The sequence below is a fragment of the Chelon labrosus genome (genome assembly GCF_963514085.1).
Source record: "Chelon labrosus genome assembly, chromosome: 4".
NCBI classification, from domain to species: domain Eukaryota; kingdom Metazoa; phylum Chordata; class Actinopteri; order Mugiliformes; family Mugilidae; genus Chelon; species Chelon labrosus.
The window spans coordinates 30,037,598-30,059,638 of record NC_140340.1 but is presented as its reverse complement, the minus strand read 5'-3'; the positions used below and the strand labels follow the sequence as shown (position 1 = coordinate 30,059,638).

At 39.0% G+C, this 22,041-nt stretch overlaps 1 protein-coding gene across 1 annotated transcript; it reads left to right on the top strand.

Annotated features, from left to right (window-relative positions):
* The first annotated feature begins 460 nt into the window (after positions 1–460).
* barx1 (BARX homeobox 1) lies at positions 461–3,580 on the top strand. Its single transcript, XM_084543630.1, has 4 exons — positions 461–851; positions 2,034–2,325; positions 2,948–3,032; positions 3,375–3,580. The coding sequence occupies exons 1-4, from the start codon at positions 647–649 to the stop codon at positions 3,540–3,542; spliced, it is 750 nt and encodes a 249-aa protein (XP_084399756.1). The 5' UTR covers positions 461–646; the 3' UTR covers positions 3,543–3,580.
* Positions 3,581–22,041: the final 18,461 nt, after the last annotated feature.

Sequence of the window (22,041 nt, the reverse complement as noted above, 5' to 3'; positions counted from 1 at the left end):
CCTTTTCTGAGGTTCCTTTGTTGCGACCATCGCCATCTTCACCATTACCAGTCTAATGCCCTATAAATAGGAACGTCGCTTTCAGACTATTTGAAATGAACGTCCTTTCAGGTACTTATTTTCTTCCCTTTTGCATAAATCCATGCCGGACAAGTGCTTCTTTGCATGTACGTAACTTTGGATATGCGAAAGGCAGCGAGCAGACAAACCCTGAGAAGAGGTGGAGCTATGACGAGGCTCATAAACTCCAAAGCTTATTCCTTAACTCACTGCCAAGGTGACGAGCTCCGCGCCTGACAAATAGCTCCGACCTCCGCGGCTCACACACAGCGGCTGGGCATGACCACGGCCGTGTTCGGGAGTTTTTGGTCACAAGTTTGCTCACGGCTCCAGATGTCCTCTCCAAAAAGAACAAAATCTGGACAGAAGTAGCGCGCAAAGACCCACAGAGGACGCACAGACGCGCAGAAAAAGTCGGCTACCTGTATTTGCTACTTTCCTTGATCTAGAACCTGAGGATAACTTTGACCCACAGTATTAATCTCCGGACTATATCGGTGCTACAGAGGGAATATGAGTTGTGGCTTTTGAAGGAGTCTCAGTCGGTGTACGAGCTTGGTGTCTGTTAAGGTGACCGCACGGCCAGATGATGCAGCATCCTTTGGACATGGGAGCGCATTACTATCCTCCGGAGGTTCATCCCGACCACAGAACTCATCGCTACAGGAGTTTCATGATTGAGGAGATCCTGACTGATCACCCGGAGCACAAAGTGTCGGCCCCGGCCGGGGAGCTGCTTAAATTCGGAGTACAGGCTCTTCTGTCTGCCCGGCCTTTCCACAACCAACTGGGTAAGAGAGAGACGCCTATGGAAAGATGAATGAGTTACAGACAAAGCCAACGGCAGTTGGTCAGTGCTGTTAAGTATATGAAGATATGTATTATTGATATTATTATTATTATATAAAGTTTAATATAACAGGATTTGATTCTAAATATTCCCTGGAAAAATTGAATATGTCTTTTGGTCCGATTAGACTTGGAGGACAGATTGTTCGTAACATTATCAATACATTACCCAAAAATCAGACCGCTAGGTAAAATGATAAAACAGTAAATAGTTGAATGAGCTGCTTTTTATCTGATGATGGTTAATTGCTTAACTGCTTAAAATAAGATCAGCCTGTATGCAAACTAAATGTTTTTTAAAGTGCGTGCGTATTTGGATTCGGGATAACAACCGCTCCAAGAACTGTCCTCATGAGTGTGTTACATTATTAGATTCTATTTCACTGTTTAAAATCAACAGCAAATCACATCTAAAGTTAATACCAGTGTGGGCTAAGATTATTTAGGCTTTACCTTGAAAATACAACCTATTGTGCAACGGCGTTTTCTGACACGATTCACTGAACGAAAATGAAAAATGTTTGATTATGAATCATCAGCACGTCAGGCGTTTAAATATATATAAACAGCTATTTAAAATCTCTGAAAATGCTAAAAGTGTACTTCACACGCTTTGACCAACGCGTGGTGATTCAAATCAGGTGACCTCAGTTCAAACCGTGACCTCTAGCCCATTTGACGCTCTCATACGTCCCAATCTGGTTGGATTAGGCCTATACAGGCATGTATACAATATTAGAATGAATATAGCTGGGCTACAAATTGTTTAAAATTACTAATATTAATAACATAAGGCTGGTATAATCATCGTTTCAGGATAATCAGTGCTGCTGTTTGAGTATGGTCCTAGCTGCATTCTTTTTAACGAGTCGTTATTGTTATAAGTCTCTAAAAGCTAATCTCAGACATATGTATTGGTAAATTGTCTATTTTTTGTGGCATGAAGTGTTAGTTATTTTCCTCTACAGCTACTTTTAATTTGCCGGGAGGTATTTGTTGACCCCTGGCCTAATGAGTGTCGTTCATAAAATATATTCCTGGCTTGATTAAAACCAAAAGATCATTTTAAAATAATAATTTAAAAAATAATAATAACTTTCCTTGTGTTTTTGTTTCCGTCACAGTGCTAAAAGGAGACCAGACGAGCCTCCTCAAGTTCCCCATGTCGCCGCTGTCCTGCTCGCTGGGCTCCCCGCTCGGTTCGCCGCTCCTGTCTGCGGCCCCGGGCCTGCAGGTCGGCGTGGCGTCTCACCACCTGCCGCTGGACCTGCACCTCCGCGGTAAGCTGGAGCACGGAGGCGACGGAGGCAGCAAGACCAAGAAGGGCCGCCGGAGCCGCACCGTGTTCACCGAGCTGCAGCTCATGGGCCTGGAGAAACGCTTCGAGAAGCAGAAGTACCTGTCGACGCCCGATAGGTGCGTTTATAGCGTGTTTACAGGGCGGCCAGCAGGATGTGGTAACCCCCAGCCGCACACATTTAACCAGAGAAAAACAACAAAATAAAACTGCTATTTTATCTGGACTCAGTCAGTAAAATTATCCTTTTGCGTGGGCCTACATATTTCCCAACACTGGGGTCTAAATGTTTCAAAGCCTCTCTTGTACTTTCTACTTCAAAATTTTTTGCTCCAAATATTCAGTAAATATATCAGGTCTAAAATCAGCTTATAAAATACCCACCATGTGCTGTTTTTAATTGCAAAGTGTAAACGAACCTGGCTGCTAAAGCCCACAAGTTCAAACAGACATAAAAATAATAATAATACAGAGACCTCTGTGCTTTCAGTGGTAGCAGGTGGTGCAAGATTACATTTGATGTGGTGGCTTTTGGCATAATAAAGCAAAGCAGAAATGTTACAAGTAGCAATGAGTCCACAGTAGTATCCCTTTTCATATAACTGATTTAATTAGCCGGGGTCCTTTTCCTATAAAATAACACGGTCCAGAGTGAGTTCTTTTGGGCAATACGGACCTAGTCTAATTCATTATAATGTTTGATTGTATTGATGTATTTTTATTTTTATTCTTTTTTTACAGAATAGATCTTGCTGAGTCTTTGGGTCTCAGTCAACTGCAAGTCAAAACGTGGTACCAGAACAGAAGAATGAAATGGAAGAAAATTGTAAGTTGGACGATGCAGATGTCTGCTTCTGCTTTTACTTATTTATTTTATTTTATTTTTATTTTTTTACATGAGATTAATGAAGCGGCAACAAAATAACATCTACAAACATCAGGGATTACTTTTGCCTTTCACTTTTCAACCAGATGGTGATAGGAAATGGAATTCAGTGGAACTAATTAGCACCGTCTCACTGTGCCCTGCGGTTGAGAATACACACATGTCAGAGAATAGATCATATCACATTTTTTAATTTTAGGTGTTGTGTAGATTTTGTTTTCCATGTTTTATTGGTGTGTTTTTGAAACTAAACCAGAGTTTCTCTCGCCCACTGGACTACAGGTGCTGCAGGGAGGAGGCCTGGAGTCACCAACTAAGCCCAAAGGGCGCCCGAAGAAGAATTCCATCCCCACCAGCGAGCAGCTCTCCGAACAGGAAAGATCCGCCGCAGACACCGACCGTCAGTCGGAAGGCTCGAGCTCACACTTAGAGAACACTCAGGAGGAATGACATGGATGCAGCCTGAAGATACACTATGACTCGACGTGCTGAACCCCCTCGGACGCTCAATGTGCGCGGAGAAAGATGTTTTCTCCCCCGTCCTGTGCGGCCTCCTCGCGCAAAGACCTTCAGGCCCCCACAGAAACTTAAACTGCACATGGAGACATCCTCAAACAGCCATGCGTTTAAGTTGTAGCTCTACCATGCATTCCCTCGTGATGAACTTGCTGCTGTTGAGGAGGGAACTCAAACTATTGCAGTAGGTCTACCCTTTATATTCTAAGGATCCACTCTCACTCATCTGTTTTGCATTCCTTTTGTGTAACTATGTTATGTTTAATTATTAAATATATTTTCACTAAGGCTGTTCTCCATTTATTATAAAGCATAGGCTAAATGATAAGCTTTGAATGCAGTGTGTGCACAGTGCCATCAGCGGTCATCCCAGTCATGTTGATGGGCCTAACATGGTACCATACTTTCTCATTAGATAGATAGATAGGTTTTATTTGTCACATGCACAGTTATACATAGTACAATGCACAGTGAAATGTATTCCTATTCTGTATTAAGAACAGTGTAATTGATTCCTGACATGGGCTATGTGGCTAGGTGTGAAATCCCAACTAACAGGAAGAGGCAGAGGTCTGATGACTGGATTCAGGTTTAGGAATTGTGGCTGTTGGGGAAACGGCGAGCTACGTGTGATTTACTGATATAATATTTTCATTATTTGATTTAGCAGCTGATCTGCATCGGTTATTCTGCTCATTATGCTCTCATATAAAAGAAAGGAAGGGATGCTGACTGATGAGGATGAAACAGTAAAACACTTGTAAAAAAATATCGCTGGGTTTGGCAGATGATGAGGAGGAAGGAAATGCACTAAGTGATATTAAGCTGATGCTGCTGAGTGGTTAATTTCAGTACAACTGGAAATAGGACTAGAGTGTGTCTTTGCTTTAATTTAACTTGAACTTTGTCTCGTTACTGTACATATTTAAGCATGCTATTAGGCCAAGGAAGTTCTTTATATGGGCTAGGTGAATCAAAGTGTAGCCAGTATTCCTTGTGTATGGGTTTCAGTAGTGGCGTGGAACTTCAAATTATTTTTATTGATATTGTATTGCTAGGTACTTACTTTTCTACCTCTTTTACTTTGAAATCACTGAAAGGACTTTGCCAGTCTGTAGAAATGTATTTGTTTTTTAAAGGGAGTGCCAAGTTCCAACGGAAGGTTAACTCTGCACAGAGACAGGACAACGTCGTAATTAATAGCCTTAATATTGTTTGCTTTTATTTTTAAAATTCTTAAAAGTCTTTTTATGGACCGCACGAAAAGAACCGACTGGAGTGAGGCGTTCAGGCACAAGGGGGAAAAAAAAAAAAAAAAAACTGCACGGAAAATGAACAGGCCTGCGCTTTTACTTCCAGTTTAGTCGAATGATTGGCACCCTTCTCTCCAGTTTAAGCTATTTTTAAAATCAATATTTAATCAGTCTAATGTAAAATTATTTAGCCTCATAACTGAGTCCAATTTCTTAAATTAAGACGTGATTTATTTTGAGCGCCCCCCTCATTCAAACCCGATGATAGACAGATTTAGATGTTTACTGAAGGGGGGAAAAAAGAAGAAAAAAACATTTCTCGGTTGTTTTAAAGCAGGCAGTCAGATCACAGTACACCGTAACATTTAGCCTGTACGTGAAATCAGCATAACACGGGTTACCGCCTGCCTGTTCCAATCTGTCACACCTATGCCGCTGGCTGGAGTATATACACACAGCCTGCATACGGTATGTAGCTAACAGGCTATGTACAATTAATTGCTCGGTTTAAATGTCTAGCTTCTTCCACCAGCGACGTCCTTTAAAATAATGAAAAATTTACAGTTTCTTATTTGCTTTTTTATATATATATATATATAAATGCTTCAGTTTACTTGGCAGTGCTACTATATTATTATAATGTTTCAATATTTTACTTTTATTCTTTCTTTATTTTTTCTGGAATATTCTAAAAGCCTCTTCGCTTACAGTCAAGAGGGCTGTAAGCAGGATAAGTCAGCATAGGCGCAGGTTATGCCACTAAATACGGTTACTAAACCCATTAGAATGGAGCAGGGATGCTGCAGGACCTGTTTTCCAAACCATATCATTAGAGCAGGATAAAATTATAAATGAGTGCGTAGTTAAGGAAGCATTAGCATTTAATAACACGTTCTGCTTTCCTCCTTTCTTTTTCTTTTACATCCGCTGTTTAATCACCGCTACCGTCTCATCCGAACACCACAGTACGGTTACAGATTATTATTATTATTATTATTATTCAATTCATATAGAATACCTTTTTTCTTTTTCTTTCTCTCTCTCTTTTTTTTTTTTTTTTTACATTTTTTTACATTGATCCTACTGAAATACGACATATGCTAAAACTCTGCATTTTACATATTACATTTCGAAACGTATTGTCCACAAATGGACTTGATCGGTAATTTTTTTTTTTTTATAAGGAAATAAAAAGCAGCTATTCCCTTTTTTTTTTCTTTTAAAAATGTGCCTCAAGAAATACGAATAATAAAATAAAAATAAAATTATTTTAAGTGGAATCTATTTACATTAATTCAATTAGTGCCACATTCTTTTTGATTTATTGGTTTATTATTTTAGCCTGTTTTAGTCTGTTGGTTAAATAAGTGAAGCTATATTTTGCTTGTTTTTTTCTTCTTCATAGCCATATTGCATGTATTAAAACAGGTTTACAATGACCTAAACAAAAATAATCTGCGGCAGAACTCAGGCAGGACAGTAGCTCACAGTCAAGTTGAATTTTATAAGCTCACAGTCATGCTTGTCCTTAAGGTGTAAAATACCCAGCGTATTGGCTAAATGAGGAAATCAGACACATCTGTGGATTTGACTGTTATCAAGTCACACCACTCCACAATAATATTTTCTGTTGAGTTACAATGTGCTTTACTGTGCTGAAAACCTTTCAGCTTTTATATATATATATATCCCAGCCCATGCACATTTTCTTTTCTTTATTCCTTCAGTTCAAGACATATGACAAAAATCATTCATAGATCGCAGATCATAAAACTAATACAAACTGCGGCTGAATACCCCCCCCCCCCCCCCCCCCCACACACACACACACACACACAATTTTCACAAAATTGTATCTATCAAGGCATGCATGCTACAGCTCATATAAAACACTTGTCAGCCAGTCATTCTTATGATTGTGTAGAAATAAAGCAGATGCAGACATTTGTGATTTAAAAGCATGACTTTAAAAATCAGTGTCTAAAAAAATTTATTTAGCATGAGAAATAGGATTTTACTGTGAGAGATTTTCCCGTTCATCATGGGCCTTTCTGTAATTGCCTCTGTGTTTTACGTGGCTTTCCCCAAAGCTTTACTGCGGGCCCAATGACCTTAAGGTGTCCTTGAAGTTGTGAAGTGTGACGGATAAGAAAGAAGCTGGGTCACAGTGTGGAAAATACCAATACTCATGTCTGTGGGAAAAAAAAACAGCAAATGTGTCTTAAACAAAACATTTAAAAATGTAAGGTTTGAAACCGTTAGTTTCAGCTCCAGAGTTTACTTAAAATCCTAATCCTTTCTACCTTTGCAGACCTTACATGCTTTGAAGGTTTCTGGATGTGGCACATTCAGATAAAAGCACTCCTGGATTGGTTAAAATGGATGAAGCATTTTTTGCTTCATTTCTGTTGCAACACATTTTGCAGAACTGGGGATTTTTTTTTTGAGCAGGTGCAATAACATTCCTCTCACTGATGTTTTTAATTTACTCTCTGATGTACTATTTTGAGACTGAAGTGATTTTCTCAAATTTAACTCTAACAAAAAGACCTGCTTCTGCATTTGTAACTTGGTCCTGGTTGTCACTTACCCATAGCGGTTCATTTTTGCTATTTAATTGTGGACCTGTTACTTTTGTTTCTTCGCAAAGTCCTGTGTTAATCAGTCAGGTCGTGCACATTCGATTTCTCTAGTCTGAGCATCATTATGTAGACAAACCATTTTTTTTCTAGTTATTATTGATAAAGTATGGAATTCTCATTATGATTGAAAAGCTGCATATTTTGAATATTTGCATGAGGCATATAACCATAAAAGTCTAGTTCATGAAACCTAGCTCCTAATATTTGTATTAGTTGAAGCTGCAGTGACACCTCTGAGGTTTTAAACTTTTAAACTTCATTTTCACAGGCAGCTCTTGAAACGATCCAGATTCTTAAAATTCCTGCTAATCATCTAAAATATTGCTTTTCATATTTTTTCAAAGGACACCCTTCCTTTATAGTTCTCAGTTTCACCTAAAGGTCCCCAGCTGACGTGGACATCTGCTAGTCCCCCACATGCACACACACCAAGACCACCGCCATCCTCATCCAAGTAAATGGCTAACCAATCCTTGCCCAGGATGTCAAATTTATGTCAAGTCTTAATCGTATGCAGATTAATGACAGGTTAACTTAAACAACAGAGCTGGGATTGACAAAAAGTTTCTTGCAAAAAAAAAAAAAAAAAACGAAAACCTGAAAACATTTTAGAAATGCATTTGTCAATTTGTGCGTGCTGCAAGGTGAGTGTGTGAGGTCGCCTAAGCTTCACAGCACAGATTAAAGCTGCAGCAGGGTGGACGACGCAGGCTTCATCCACGTGCACATTCCCTCTCCTGGGCTTTGAACGGGGCCGAGTGTTGGACAGCAATGACTTCCGACATAAATTACAATCAGGAGGAAGAGTCAGCCGCCAGGAATCTGCAGATTTCGAACATCCATACAATTTAATCATTAAAGGGGACCCTTTGTGGTGGTATGATAGCGCTCTGGAGCGAGCAATGAGAGGTTGACCCCAATTTTTGGAGAGCGGGTGTTTATGGAGTCAAAAGGTCCGTGCTTAGATAGAGCCCAGGCTTGGGGGTCTTGGGAGGGGGCGGGGGCCACTCCAACCAAGCACAGGAGAATTTCTCTGCGATTAAAGAGCCCCTGATTAATCTAACGTATGTGCCAAAACTGCACATGCGGCGTATGATCCCAATTAGCCTGAAACCCAACTCTGTGCAGGCCCAGCTCCACATTAGCTCTGCCATTCTTCTCTTTGTTTTCACTGGACGCTCCCTGACAACATGCCTGTTACACATTAGATTTGTAGAGATAATTCTAACTGAATGATGTTAATATGGAGGGGAAGGTATGTTGTCATTGTTCAATATGCTTGTGACGGATATCTAAGCAGGGGCCTTGGATGGTAAACAACTGAGGAGAAACATTTCTGACAGCGTGAGTGTGATTAGAAGCCTGCCATATTTACAGGTAGCCTACTCTTCTTGTCATTAGGCAAAATGTAGTAAATATGAAATAAAGGCATCACATCTGGTTGAAATTATCCTGGGGGGTCACCTGAAAAATCAGAGTCACTTCTTTCAAATAATTTAGAAAATAATATTAATAATAATGAACCTGCTGTGGAATCCAGCCTGAAGATAGTTTTGATTTATAATTGTCAGTTTTGATGTATCTTTGAGGGATTTCTGGCTCCACCCCCAGTACAGTCAAAGTTTATGTAGTGGGCACATTTTCCAAGTTACAGCTCCCGTGCTGTGGTGTCTTTCAAAAATCTTTACGCAGTGCTAAAGGACAATATTTGTAAAATCTGCAAATAGAAAAAAACAAAACAACAAATTTGCTCAGTAACAGCTATCCATCTGTAAACCCAAAAGGAACCGCTTTGACTTCTATGCATAAAGAGTATGTCAAACACAGTAAAGACCCTGTGTCCCCATTAACAGGACAGCTGATGAGGAGTGAGATTTGATAGGTTAATGTTAAACGGTCTTTTCCACCCATAGTCGTAGAGCTTTACAGCCACAATGACACATCTACCCATTCATTCACAGAAGCACACACACATTCACACACCCGTGCCAAGCACATGGGAGCAACTTGGGGTTCAGCATCCTGCTCGAGGACACTTCAGCAAGTGGCCGGATATCAAATCATTAACCCTGTGACTTGTGGACATCCCACTGTACTTACTGAACCACATTAGGCCCAACAGAAACCTCCAGCCACAACCAGATTTAGTAGATGTTGCTGTTATTCCAAACATTTTATCTGCACACCATTAAATTTGCAACTGAAAATCTACATCCATTTCAACTATAGATGTACAAGGTGGCCTCATGGTTGAATGTGCCATACTTGTGACATTTTAAAAAGGTTAAGGTGGGTCAATCGTTATTGTATAATATATTTTCATTCACTTCCATTATGTCTCGTTTGTTATATATGAGGAGATGATTCATCATGATAAAGAGTTGGTCGTGCTAATTCAGCCGTCTCGTCCAAATAAAACTGCCTTTTTGCTGTTGTTGTTTTCTTTGTTATGCCCAGCAGATAAAAAAAACAGCAGATGAAATGTATAATGTCTCTTAGCTGTTGTTTTTTGACTTTATTTATTTATTTTTTGCATTTATTACGTTCAACTTTACTGTGTTTGGTCTCAGTGCTTTTATCAGCCTCATTACAGCAGCAGGCAGCTGTTTTTACTGTCTATGATAATAGACAGAAGAATGCAAAAGAATGCTAATGTGTGCTGAATGTGTAAGTAAGCAGCTGTACACATTATATTAGAATGTATCTGTCACTGCGCAGACTGTAGGAAAGAGCTGAAGGTAGGCAGCAACCCAGTAAAATAGTTTGCCACTGGAGCCTATGGCATGTTAAAATGGAACAAACTTAAACATAATCTCTTTCCAGAAACCGTTTCCCCTTAAACCTGAATGATCCACAGTAAGTAGTGCTTACTGGAACAATATAATCATACTTTTAAGTTAAGTGCCGTATTTAACATCTAAAAAAACCCTGAATGTATCACTTGTGGTGGATTAGCTGCCAACTAGTCACTGCAGGGTATCATTCACCGGCAGTTCTATAACTAATGTGACTGATTCAATAGTCACAGCGTGAATATGCACAGTCAATAAAAAAATAATTTGATGGTTCATTCTTTAATAAATTACCCTGGCAGTCAGCTGTGGTCATATTAACATACGGTGCGTTCACAGACTCTCAGCTTTACCAAATAGCTCAGTGTGACTCCCATTTATTATGAGGCGAGACTGTCAGCACTGGAAGGGGCGACATGAAGCAAACCGCAGAACAACATTTGCAGTTTGAAGTGACAAGGGAATAAAGTCCTCACTGTTTCGTTCTCTGTGACAAGTTGTGCCAGTGAGTGGGCTCTCACCCAGGGCTGCAGTCTAAATAAATACTATTTTCTATGTGTACTCAGGCTTCAGAGTCGTGTTTTATGATTCAGAATGAGCAGCTGGAACATTCTAGCTGCCATTTCCATCTCAAGGAAAATTAATTTTCTCAAGATATGATTTATTTTAGTTCCCATTACTCAATCTGATATGCAAAGTTTGGATGAGAAGTAAGAAAGTAAGTGACTGTGACATGAAGACGAATATAGGCGAAGTTTCTGTACTACCATTGGAAGGAAGTTGTATTTTTTTTATTCTAAAAGATCCAAGGAAAATGTGACGGGAACAAAGTAGAAAATAGGGAGACTTAGCAATAACACCGTAAAGTATAAAGGCGATGTTGGGGTGGAGGGATGGGTCTACGCAGCATAGGAAAAAAAAAATGGCCCATTTATTTTGCTCCTGTTTTAAACTGATAGTCAGTTTATTTTAGCCCTGACCGTTCCATGACTTCAATCTAACCACATGTTTATTATAGTAACCATGACAATGAACATCCTCTATTTAATCCCATACCCAATCTTTACTTGACCCTAACCTTGTTGATTTGTGCCTATATTTGCAACGCCTTAATTTCGCTTTAATAAATAAAGTCCTATCTTATCTTATCTTATCTTATCTTATCTTATCTTATACCTAAGAAAACAGAGGTTACACATTTCTGTGCAAAAAGATTTCCACTCTTATTCAGTAGGTATCTGTAACCTATGCCTATATATAACTTATATATGAGTGCTCAGGTTGGAGGGCATGTTAAAAAAAAAAAGGAAGTAAATTGTAATATTAGCGAACTGGTCCATCACAACCACACATGCACTCACAGTAAATTTAAGAGCTAATGGGGTTGTGTTAAAGTTTCCTCCTGCAGGTGTCAGGTGATTTCCTGTGGCTCACATCACAGCTCTTAGCAGTCCCGCTAATGGGGGAAGGCATTAGAGGACATAAACAAAAGCACATCAGCCCGTCAGCTCCTCCGCCATGATGATGCTCCCTCTCAGCCAACTGCCCCTCCCTCTGCTCCGCTCTGTGAGCACAGTTTGCAGGAAACGTCAGCCGCCGTGATTGATTTGAAATGGCTGATTCCCTGACTTCATGCTTGTATAAAGCAAGACAGCTGTTGGGAGAAATCAAATTCCTGCAGGAGCTGGAAAGACATATTTTTTCCATCTGTTTAACGGAGTCATTGACTTTTGCAAGACGAGTAAATAAAAAAACATGGCCAAGATGTGGCAGGAGGTCAGTGGAACCCTCATTATATAGCAATTACAGCACAAAACCCCCTTCCCTTTTAAAATCCAGCTTGAAAGTCAATCTGAATTTCTAGGGCTTTTCAAAAGTAAGACATGACAAGGCGGCAATTTAACTTTGGTAACAGCTTCAAGACTTGTAGCACCCAAAGCGCACAGTAAAGATTTATCAAGTCATTTGTCATCTTTGGCTTTTAAACATCCTCCATACGTTATTCTTCAAAACACAGATATTTTATCTCTTTTCCTAAAATACTTGCCCTCATGAAGAGACAGTTAAATGCTTAATGGTTTGAATTGTTGAATACTTTCGCCCTGACGTGTTTTCTAAGGGCCTTCTTCCCCATGATTTAAGCAAAATACAATCATTCTTGTAGTTTGTCATGCCTTCTTCAGATCACTTCCCAAGTACTGTTTAAACAGATCCCTTGGCAAAAGGATCTTATCATAGCATGGCTGTGTGGAAACAAATTTACTTCTCATTAAAGCCCTTTATAATTCCCAATAGGCGATGTAGATGTAGCTGATAGTATGCAGCATTTCTGATCTGGTTAAATGGTCAAAAGCAGCCCAGCAGCAGTCATGCAAAAGCACTCTGTGTCTTAAGTGATACAGATTATGAAAACAGATGAAACCCAAGAAGCGGAAACTGAGTTTGAACAACAAAGAAAGACTGTAAGAAAACCTCAGGGCCTTTAGCGCTACTGCACTTCTGACTCCTGATTGTTATCATGCAGTGCAAGTCTTGTGGTGACACAAAGCTGAGCAGAATGTGTTTAGTTCAGAAGTTATTTATCTTAAGTAGGAGCAGTTGAGGTTGGTGCACCCAGTACAAACAGGTGGATCTGCAGAAAAGAAGCAGCTATGAAGCACCACTTCATCCTCTGAAGGGTTGGTTTTAGTTTTTAGTTAAGTTATTAAGACCTATAGTTGGGAGGACCTGCAGTAGCTGGGAGGAAAAGAGGAACATTGAGATAACGTTGTTACTGAGCCATTTAATCCACATGAAGAGGAGGTGGAGGTGGGTGGATTTGCAGACTGAACACTGTACAAGACAACAAGAAAACAATAGAGGCTACTTTATTCTGTTTATTTTCTATCTTTGTATTAGTTAATTTTTCTTTGTGTTTCATTTCGTCCAACACCACTGATCAACAGCTACGTAAATATAATGTAACGTCAATATAAAATAAATAATAAAATAAAAGGAAAGTATAAAAAGTATGAAGTGTGAAATTATAATATCATATTATAATCGTATAATAACTGCATCAAAAATAAAAATATATTTAGAATATGCAACCATGATATTCAACATTACTAATTATTCAGTTAATATTTATTAAATTGTACAGAATTCTGTCAAAAACAAAATTATGCTAAAAACCATTTATTGTTCTTTCTGTTAGGTCCGTTTTTGTAGGAGTGCCTGCTGCTTCAACTGAAAGAGCTTTGTGGTAGTATGCAAAGAGTCTTTCCCTGAAAATATTTGCATTATAGTTTATAGTTAACCTTCAGCCCCGAGTAACGTCTGCTAGCACTTCTTTCAGAATGCGGATGAAACTGAAAGAAACAGTCGGCTGGGAGGGTAACTAGCAGATACTTTGCTGAACGATAAATCACTCAAGTATAAAATCAGCACAGAGAGGTACATAATTGCGTATTTAAAAAAAAGAATCATTTAGGCTTAAGGTAGAAAGGCAAAACCCAGGGTGAAAAAAACATCTGTCAGAGAATGGGTGCAACACTGCTGCTCCTTAAGCTTATGGCTTTGGGAGCATGACAACCACTGTAGGCAACATACTGAACTGAACCATATACTTTAATTGTAAACTTCTATGAATAAAATGTTTTTCCTTCCTGATGGTCGAAGACACTGTGGTAGTTAAAACACGTGTGGAATAACGTGTGTGAAACGACAAATTATTCCACTTACACCTCACCATTTATAATACTGTGACATCTTGACTTCAGCTGCATCATATTATTGCAATTACGAGTAATTGTGAACTGATTAAACTAATGCCCAGGACAACACATGAGGAAGAAAACGCAGGTCTGGTGGACACATTCAAGTTTTCTAAGGGTTTCAGACTAGCATTACAGGATGTCATAACAACTGTTTTCTGAACTTTGAATGGATTGCTCTGTTTTACAAGTCTTCAAATAAAACACAAAACAATCATTTCCCCCAGTACCTTAAGATTGTTTTTAATTTGACAGCCTTCTGCTGTATGTCCAATCCTCCCTCATTGCTGTGATTGCAGACTGTTGGAATATTCAGAGCGGATTAAAATAGCAGAGGGCCTTGGGTGGCTGCTGAGTAGGAGACACAACCGTACTAATCTCCCAGATGTGCCTCATATGGCCCTGGAATCACTGGAGAAGTTTTCTTGTGGGTCTTATTTGAATTTCAGTAAAAACAATCAGAAACTCCTGGCGCAGGAACTGTAAGTAATTCTATGATGGCCTTGGAGACAGTAACGAGAGGTGACAGTTATAATCACCGTGTATAGCCGTGACTAGTGGCAAGATATGTGGAAGAGATTCCTCACAATGGTTGTAAAGGATGTGCATGAAAAACATGTTGGACATGACTTGGACTTAACTGAAGTACCTAACCTCCCGTCCAAGATTCAGGCTGTACGATCTATTCATGAGGACATGGAGTTTAAGGAAAGTGTCCTCCCAAGAAAAACAAAAACGTTATTTCAGTAAAATCCCCTAAAACGTCATGATAACACTTTGTCTGTTGGGATGATAATTAAACAGTATAGTGTGACATTATAGGACAACCGTGGAGGTGGTTGGGGTGGTTGGGTTGCTCAGCAAAACATCATATTTGAAGCACAGATTTTCTTGACTTAACCCTAACCTTAAGTGTGTCAAACGATGGAACACTCGCCAGTACCATTCTGTTGACAATAGCGTCAGATCAGAGAACAACAGCAGCAACCAATGTTAGTGCTGTACATAACTACTTTATTTATTTCTGAGTGGTCGTTGTGGCTACTAAAACTACCCAAGGAGAGTAGCAGGCGCTGCCATTTGTGCATCTACATAAAATCTGCACTGAATGACCAAATGGTAGGCCTAATTGGGTTATGGCCCAGCACAGGGTTACATTGTTTTCCCCAATATAACCCAGAGCTGACCATTTCAGTGTCAAGCAATTACAGAAAATTTACATTTAAATATTATTACTATCTCGCATGAAGAAGCTTCTGGGAGACAAAAGCGTCATACATGTCCCATCAGGATTCATACCAGATATAGTCGGTTTTTCAATTAGTTCATGTTGGTTCGTGCTAGGTGTGCTGTTACGCCAGAAAGCAGCACAATGTAGTTAACACGTGAGCCAGTCACAATCATGGTATCATTATCGAACAGTATATGTATTTATCTGTGACTGTGTCACAGTAGTTGTCAGTCTCATTTCATACTTACATATTTTTTAAAACATGGGTACAAAAGTACTGAAATCTTGGTTTAATAATTTTTTCTTACATTTTTTTACATCACGAAATCTTGTCTTGTACTTTCAGCAGATGGCTGAATAACAGTAACTTAAGAAAGTGCTTAACACAGTTTAGTGGCATGGGAGAGAGTTTGCATTTGGAAATACTTTGTGTTCATGATCAGCTGCAACATTTGATGCAATTCAGGTCCATTTTAAGTGCTGGTGTGACAGCATGTTAATCACACAGTGCTGTTTAAGAAGGCATGCAGCACCTTTGAGGGTCTTCTATTTGTATATCACATCGCTTGCTATGGCTTCCCTGTGCAGTTGGGGGTTATTTGCAACACTTTGATTTGCACAATTTAACTGTTATCTCAAAATAAAGACAAATAATCCGGTTAAAAGTTTAGTTTGTTCACAGGATTAACCTGAGTAGAAACCACATATTATTTTGAGATTTCAGGTGAGTACTCGCAGTGAGGTTCAAGACTGCAGCCAACTGAATACTCTCTGTTACCTCCAAGGTTGTAGAAGAGCCTGCACCGGCATTGTGATACATGCCCTTAAGAACCAGGACACATTATAGTTTATTTTTTTTGTTTTTTTTTGGTTTCTGTGGCTGCACTAAAACGCTGGTCTCAATATTGATAATAAATTGCACTTAATAGTCTTGTAAATATTTTTAATTGAATGTAATTATGCTAACTGCTTTTTAAAATAGCATGCGAGGGTGAGTCCTGAAGAAGCCTAATGTGTCTGCAATAGAAATGAATGACTGCAGCTGAAAGGTTTTCTGCCAAACCACATTTCTACAGCTTTAACCTACCTCGTGAAACAAAAAAAATAAAACAAATCATTGTTCCAAGGCCAACTGACTCAAAATGACACATTTTCAGACTATTACTGTGCTACATTAAAATCAAAGATGGAAATTTAATCAGTAATGTCTCCGATCCCTCCCCTTCTGCTCACCGCCCTCCCATCTTCACCCGCCGGATTGACCAAATAGCACTGCAGCTGCCAAGAATATCTCAGCGAGCCTTACACGGACACGTCTCTGCGCATGAAAAAATAAAAAAAGGCCTGTCTAACGGTATGGTGCTTAAATTGGCAAAAGATTCATGACCTGTTAACACAGTGGGGGGCAGAGGCAGATCTGCCAGTGCATCCCATTAAAACCCTGGACAGTGTGCATTAAGGATCTGGCTCCCTTAAACATACCGATCAAAATATTAATGGTACATTATAAACACTGTGCCTTTATCTGACAGTGATTTACTTTGCAGAGACCTTAATCCAAGAGCGCGGAGCAGCTCTGCTCATTAGTAGTGGCCTTTAACTCACACTCCAGGGTGACACACACAGGTGGACGCTGAGCCCGGAGTAACTATTGTGTTTATGTTAACCTTTCATAAGCTCTTTTTGAAATTTGTCAAACTGCATCACTGTTTAACTATGTGCCAATCAAAATTCACACTGCCAGATGGGTGCCTTTCTGCTAACCTTGCCCAAAGCTACTTCGCCACACAGCATGTCTGTTTCCCCATCTTGCTCTTTTTCTCCACTTTCTGCTTCTCTCCTGGCACAAAAGAAAATCACAGGGCTGATTCTAATTTCCTCTTAAATGGAAGCGTCTGCTTCCTATGAATAAAAGTTCAAATCCCTCATGATAACTAGAGACAACACACTGTAAAAGGTCTCTGGTAAGCAACAGATCCATCCAGCGTAGTCATCCTATTTAAAGCTAGTTAGGTAAGAGTTTATGTTTATGGAAATTGTGAGGGAGAACTTCGACAGAAGCCAACCCAGTCATTTAGGTTTAGCAATCGAACCCACCACATACACACATGTACTGTATGTACACAGTGGGTAAAAGAAAGCAGCCAGGTCCTCATCTGGGCTGCAAGGGACAAATAATTCCAAACTGAAAATGAAGATTTAAAACTATCGACAAAATGCTGGCCTTTTTTTTTTTTTTAGTTTTAATCTGTCTACAAATCACTTATCACAGCATGTATGTATTTTTACACTATTCCAGGCAGCCGCAATTTTTTATTGATTCATTGAGTTTGTGCGTTCTTGCAAATCAAGTACAACCACATTTTAAATGCCCTCACAAGAAATAATAACCTGCTTCAGATTTTCACAATACTGGATTATGCAATATTTAAGTATTTAGTAGCACTAGTAGTATTTGTATAAGCCGTTAAATCACAGTGAAAAAACTGTTTTACTGGTTAACGTTTGTTACGTCACATTTTCGTAATTTATTTACACAAAATACAACAGCAAGATTTTTTTTTTTGGGGGGAAATTACAGAAGTGCTTACCATTCACAAAAAGAATGATTATTGACTACCTTGTGATTACAAGGAAAGAGCTTAGACTTAATCGAATCTTGTAACTACAAGATAATAACCTATATCTATACTGGATCACAATTTGCACAATACTGTACATATAACTGTATATTTCATAGCCATATCATTATTCATAATTGTACTTATATTTATATTACATTACCTTCAATTCCATTCTATTTTTACTTAGATTTAGATATAGTTCTTTTTTTTACTAGCGTTTGTTTTATTTTTGAATACTGTTTCTTTTACAGTTTATACTGAGCATCCTGCAGAGCTGTAAACGAAATATCATTGCACTATACAATCTGTGTTCTGCATACACAGGATACTGTACTCTATTTTATTCTATATCATTTCATATTTCATAATTACAAGATTTTCATTTCATAATTGTAAGAAAAGAGTCCTTCAGCAGGAACTAGGGGCAAAGTGAGAGGGGAGGGAAGATATGTGCTTTGTCAAAAACAGGACAAACAGATTAAACCAGCAACCTTGACCTTTACTCACCGCTGCTACAAAGACCGCTATCAAATTTGCTCAATGAATACAATGGATGGAAACACAAAAATGTGAAGTCTGCACAATTTTTAATTAGGGAACTAAAAACCGTGTCCTTCTCTAACCTGAAGACTGCATTGTGTGGTTAAACTCTGGACTTTTCACCACTAACATTATCCCTAATAGTGTGGAAATTTTTAATACACATTGGAGCCAAAATAGTGGCGCTCCCTGCCCTCCATAATTGATCTATAAGCTGAATCACTTATATAAAGCCATATAATTAGGCTCATCATTAGCATCACTCGTCAGACTAGTTTGGAGGTACCACAGTGAAATTAGCATGTTGACATTTTACCTTCTTCCAAAAAAAGAAAGCAAAGGGTTGCTGTCATCTTCAGGAACCTCGATCAGATCTTACTAACATTCTGTTTTTTTGGATAGACTCCATTCGTGTGACTTTTAAGGAGCAGCTTTGACACTGGTAATCCAATAACTTCTGTTATTTTCACGTCGTAGGACATTCTTGTTACTTACATCAAAAAAGAGGGCTCACATTAAGCCAGGCCAACATTAACTGACTTTTCTTTGGGTTGTTGTCCACAGTCGTGGAGTTTTAGACAACTGTGAAGAGAGCTGTTTGAACAGATGTAAGGCAGGAGTGAGTCAAGAATCTGTTTTGAACAATCATCCGAAGATTAAGGACGTTAAAAGCAATTGCGGGGCTTTGTTTTGACAAGCTGAAATATTCCTCAAACCTAATATTTACAGCAGACAAGCATCTTCGCACTAGACACTAGACTAGGTGGATGGGCCCCGTAAGTGCTTTGCATCAATTTAGTGAGCTAATGTCCAAGTTGGATTGCGAGCCGTACTCTTGTCATCAAATGCCATAAATAAGGCGAAATCTAATGTGTTTCTGTGTTGCCTTCTTCTCTGTTATTGTAAGTGTTGTTGGATCTAATGATAGAGAGGTCCAGCTGGCCGTATCAGCCTCAGCTCCCAATCTAAACATGCTGACAAAGTGCAGGTGTCCACGGCCTCTTCTGGCACCTCAGTGGAAAACATTAGATTGGAGCAGAGCTTCTTTCATAGCTTTTAAATGGAGGCGCAGGTCAAGGGCTCCCATCCAAGGCCCTGATCAATACTTTGACCCCCACCAGTCACCCCACTCCTGCCTGGAACGGAGAGAAAGAGAGGTGTAAACCAGACTCTGACCGATGACCCTCCTGCCAGACTACCTGCGTCTACAAAGGAAGCCTCTGATGGATGGCAGCTCAGGATTGCTCTCTTTGCATGTTTGTATATAAGAATGGTCATTTTCCAGCACTTCTTGTCTTCGCAGTATCCAGGGACTTCCCTCTTAGGGTTTTAAGGCTGTCCATTTAAAAAAAAAAAAAAGAAAATGTTAATGTTAATATGTACGGATTTAAAGTTTAACAACTTTAAATCCGTACTTTTTTATTCTTTTAATTTAAGTCTGTTTCCACACAAAGTACACAGCCTAATCCCTAAATAGTTTAGATGATATGAAGGGCTTGGTTTCTGTCTCTTCTAGTACTTCATTAGGTAGACCAGTGAGAGAATTAATCCCCATTGATACAATATTATCTTTTAAAGAGTTATCTTCCTCAACCCTGGATATGTTTATCCCAAATGATATTATCATCTACTTAACAACTTTATGACTTACAAGTACTTAAGTTTCATACAACAACTCACAATATTATTTGGTTTGTTTAGTATATGTTATTTTCATATATGATTATTTTAATTCAGTTTTTTTTTTATATATATATATGTACTTTGGAGCTCTTTCAGTTCAGTATCCAGTTGAATGCATCTTAAATAATTAAAACTGACATTCCAGCTACCTACTTTGTAACTGCATCTGCATACTGCATACAAATAACTGTAACATACTGCATGGGTGCATGACTGCTCAATGCATTATAAACAGTACCCACCTCCACCCACTCCCATTACCCTGCAATTAAAAATGTGCAATAATATTTATCTACATTTTAAGTTTTTTTAGATGTATATTTATTCTATTCTGTATATACGTTCCTGTAAATTGTACATACCGTTTCTGTTGTACATAGCGTTTCTGTTCAATATTCCTGCTGTACTAAGAGCCATTGTACCGAAATTTCATTTTGATGGAAATCAAAATGACAAATAAAGTCTGTCTAAGTCTAAGTCATATGTGATTTTATTTATGATGTGGGAATTAAAAATATGATAACAATAATTACAAGAAATACTTACGTAGTTTCTAATTACCTCAAAAAAAAAAAGATTTACACATTTTTATTCACCAGTCACTTTGCTGCGTACAACTAAAAGAACCAGTCAAATTACGAGATCATATTGTGAGATCAGCTAGGGTGGTTTTGACATCTCCTTCATTAGAGCATCCAAGAGCGGCGTGAAAGTCGGACACTTTCTACCATTCCGCTTGGCCAGCGCAAGCTACAATATGTCGGTAGCAGAGACGCAGCTCGCAGGCTGTTTTGACTTAAGTGTATACAGTAGATCAAGGCCTTTTCCTGACCGTCTTCCTCCGCTGCATTCGGTATGTTGCTGAATGTAAACAAAATTGTTGTGTTTAGTTAAAGGCAAAATTAGGTCTTTACAAGCTCCATTTATAAAGTTAATGGCTCAACCGCTGCTTTGTGGCTCTCGCTGTCTTTTAGCTTTTAACCGGGCAATAACTTACTGTGGGCTGACAACAGCGCTCCTCTGCTAAAAGCTGGTGATCCGTTCAGTCACAATCACGATAAAGTCAGTTCAAGCTGAAGATTCAAAATCAGACACGTGTCAGTAGGTGAATGCCGCTGTGCTGTACGGTGTTTTCAGTACGGTTGGCCAGTCGGTTAGGGAACCACATTAGACTTGTAGGCTGGCAGGCACCAACTGATGTAATTGTAGAATAAGAATTTAGAATGTGGATAGGTTTACACTCATATGAAATGTAGTTTTAATTTGAATAAAAAAGGGACAGCTAGATATCAATGCCATGCTCTTACAGCTCTAAAATCGTCCATCTTGTTAGGATTAATAACTGCTAATTTCTTTTTAATGCCCCGCCGCTTCTCACTTACTGCAGACGAAGCAGTTCTGGTTAGCGCGGACAAGTAACGGCCCACTGATACCGTTGAAGTTCTGATTTTTGGGCCACAAATGTGACAGATTCCATCTTACTCAGGAAAATCACAGGCCGTTTTTGGAAAGAGAACTAGGAGACATTAGCAAGAAAATTACAGTATTTTTAAATGAAAAAACTTTTCATTATCCCTCTAATGTTTCCACCACAGAGACAAGGCCATTCCTGCTACATTGTAGAAAGTTGTTAATGTTCATTCAAGATGCCGAAACGGCATACCCAAAGAGTGAAGAAATCCAGTCAGATCTGGCTCTGAGTCATCGGGTTCCATTGAATGGATCCTTGTGTAATTCATCAGCTATTCATACCTTTCAATAAGACATTTGTCAACATCTGTCAAAGTCGTCTGTTGAGACATTTTCCACGTTTTTTTAAGGCTGAATTCTACCGAGACTAATGTCACATCTAATGCACCCGAATAAAGCAGGATATTCACACAAAACCTATATAAGCTCACGTTAAGGGTACT

Bases quoted from the DNA above. Each gene is read 5' to 3' on its own strand.
- barx1 (XM_084543630.1), top strand. From the start codon at position 647: ATGATGCAGCATCCTTTGGACATGGGAGCGCATTACTATCCTCCGGAG. The intron at 2,326-2,947 runs GTGCGTTTATAG...CTTTTTTTACAG, and splicing joins TACCTGTCGACGCCCGATAG to AATAGATCTTGCTGAGTCTT. The intron at 3,033-3,374 runs GTAAGTTGGACG...ACTGGACTACAG, and splicing joins GAATGAAATGGAAGAAAATT to GTGCTGCAGGGAGGAGGCCT.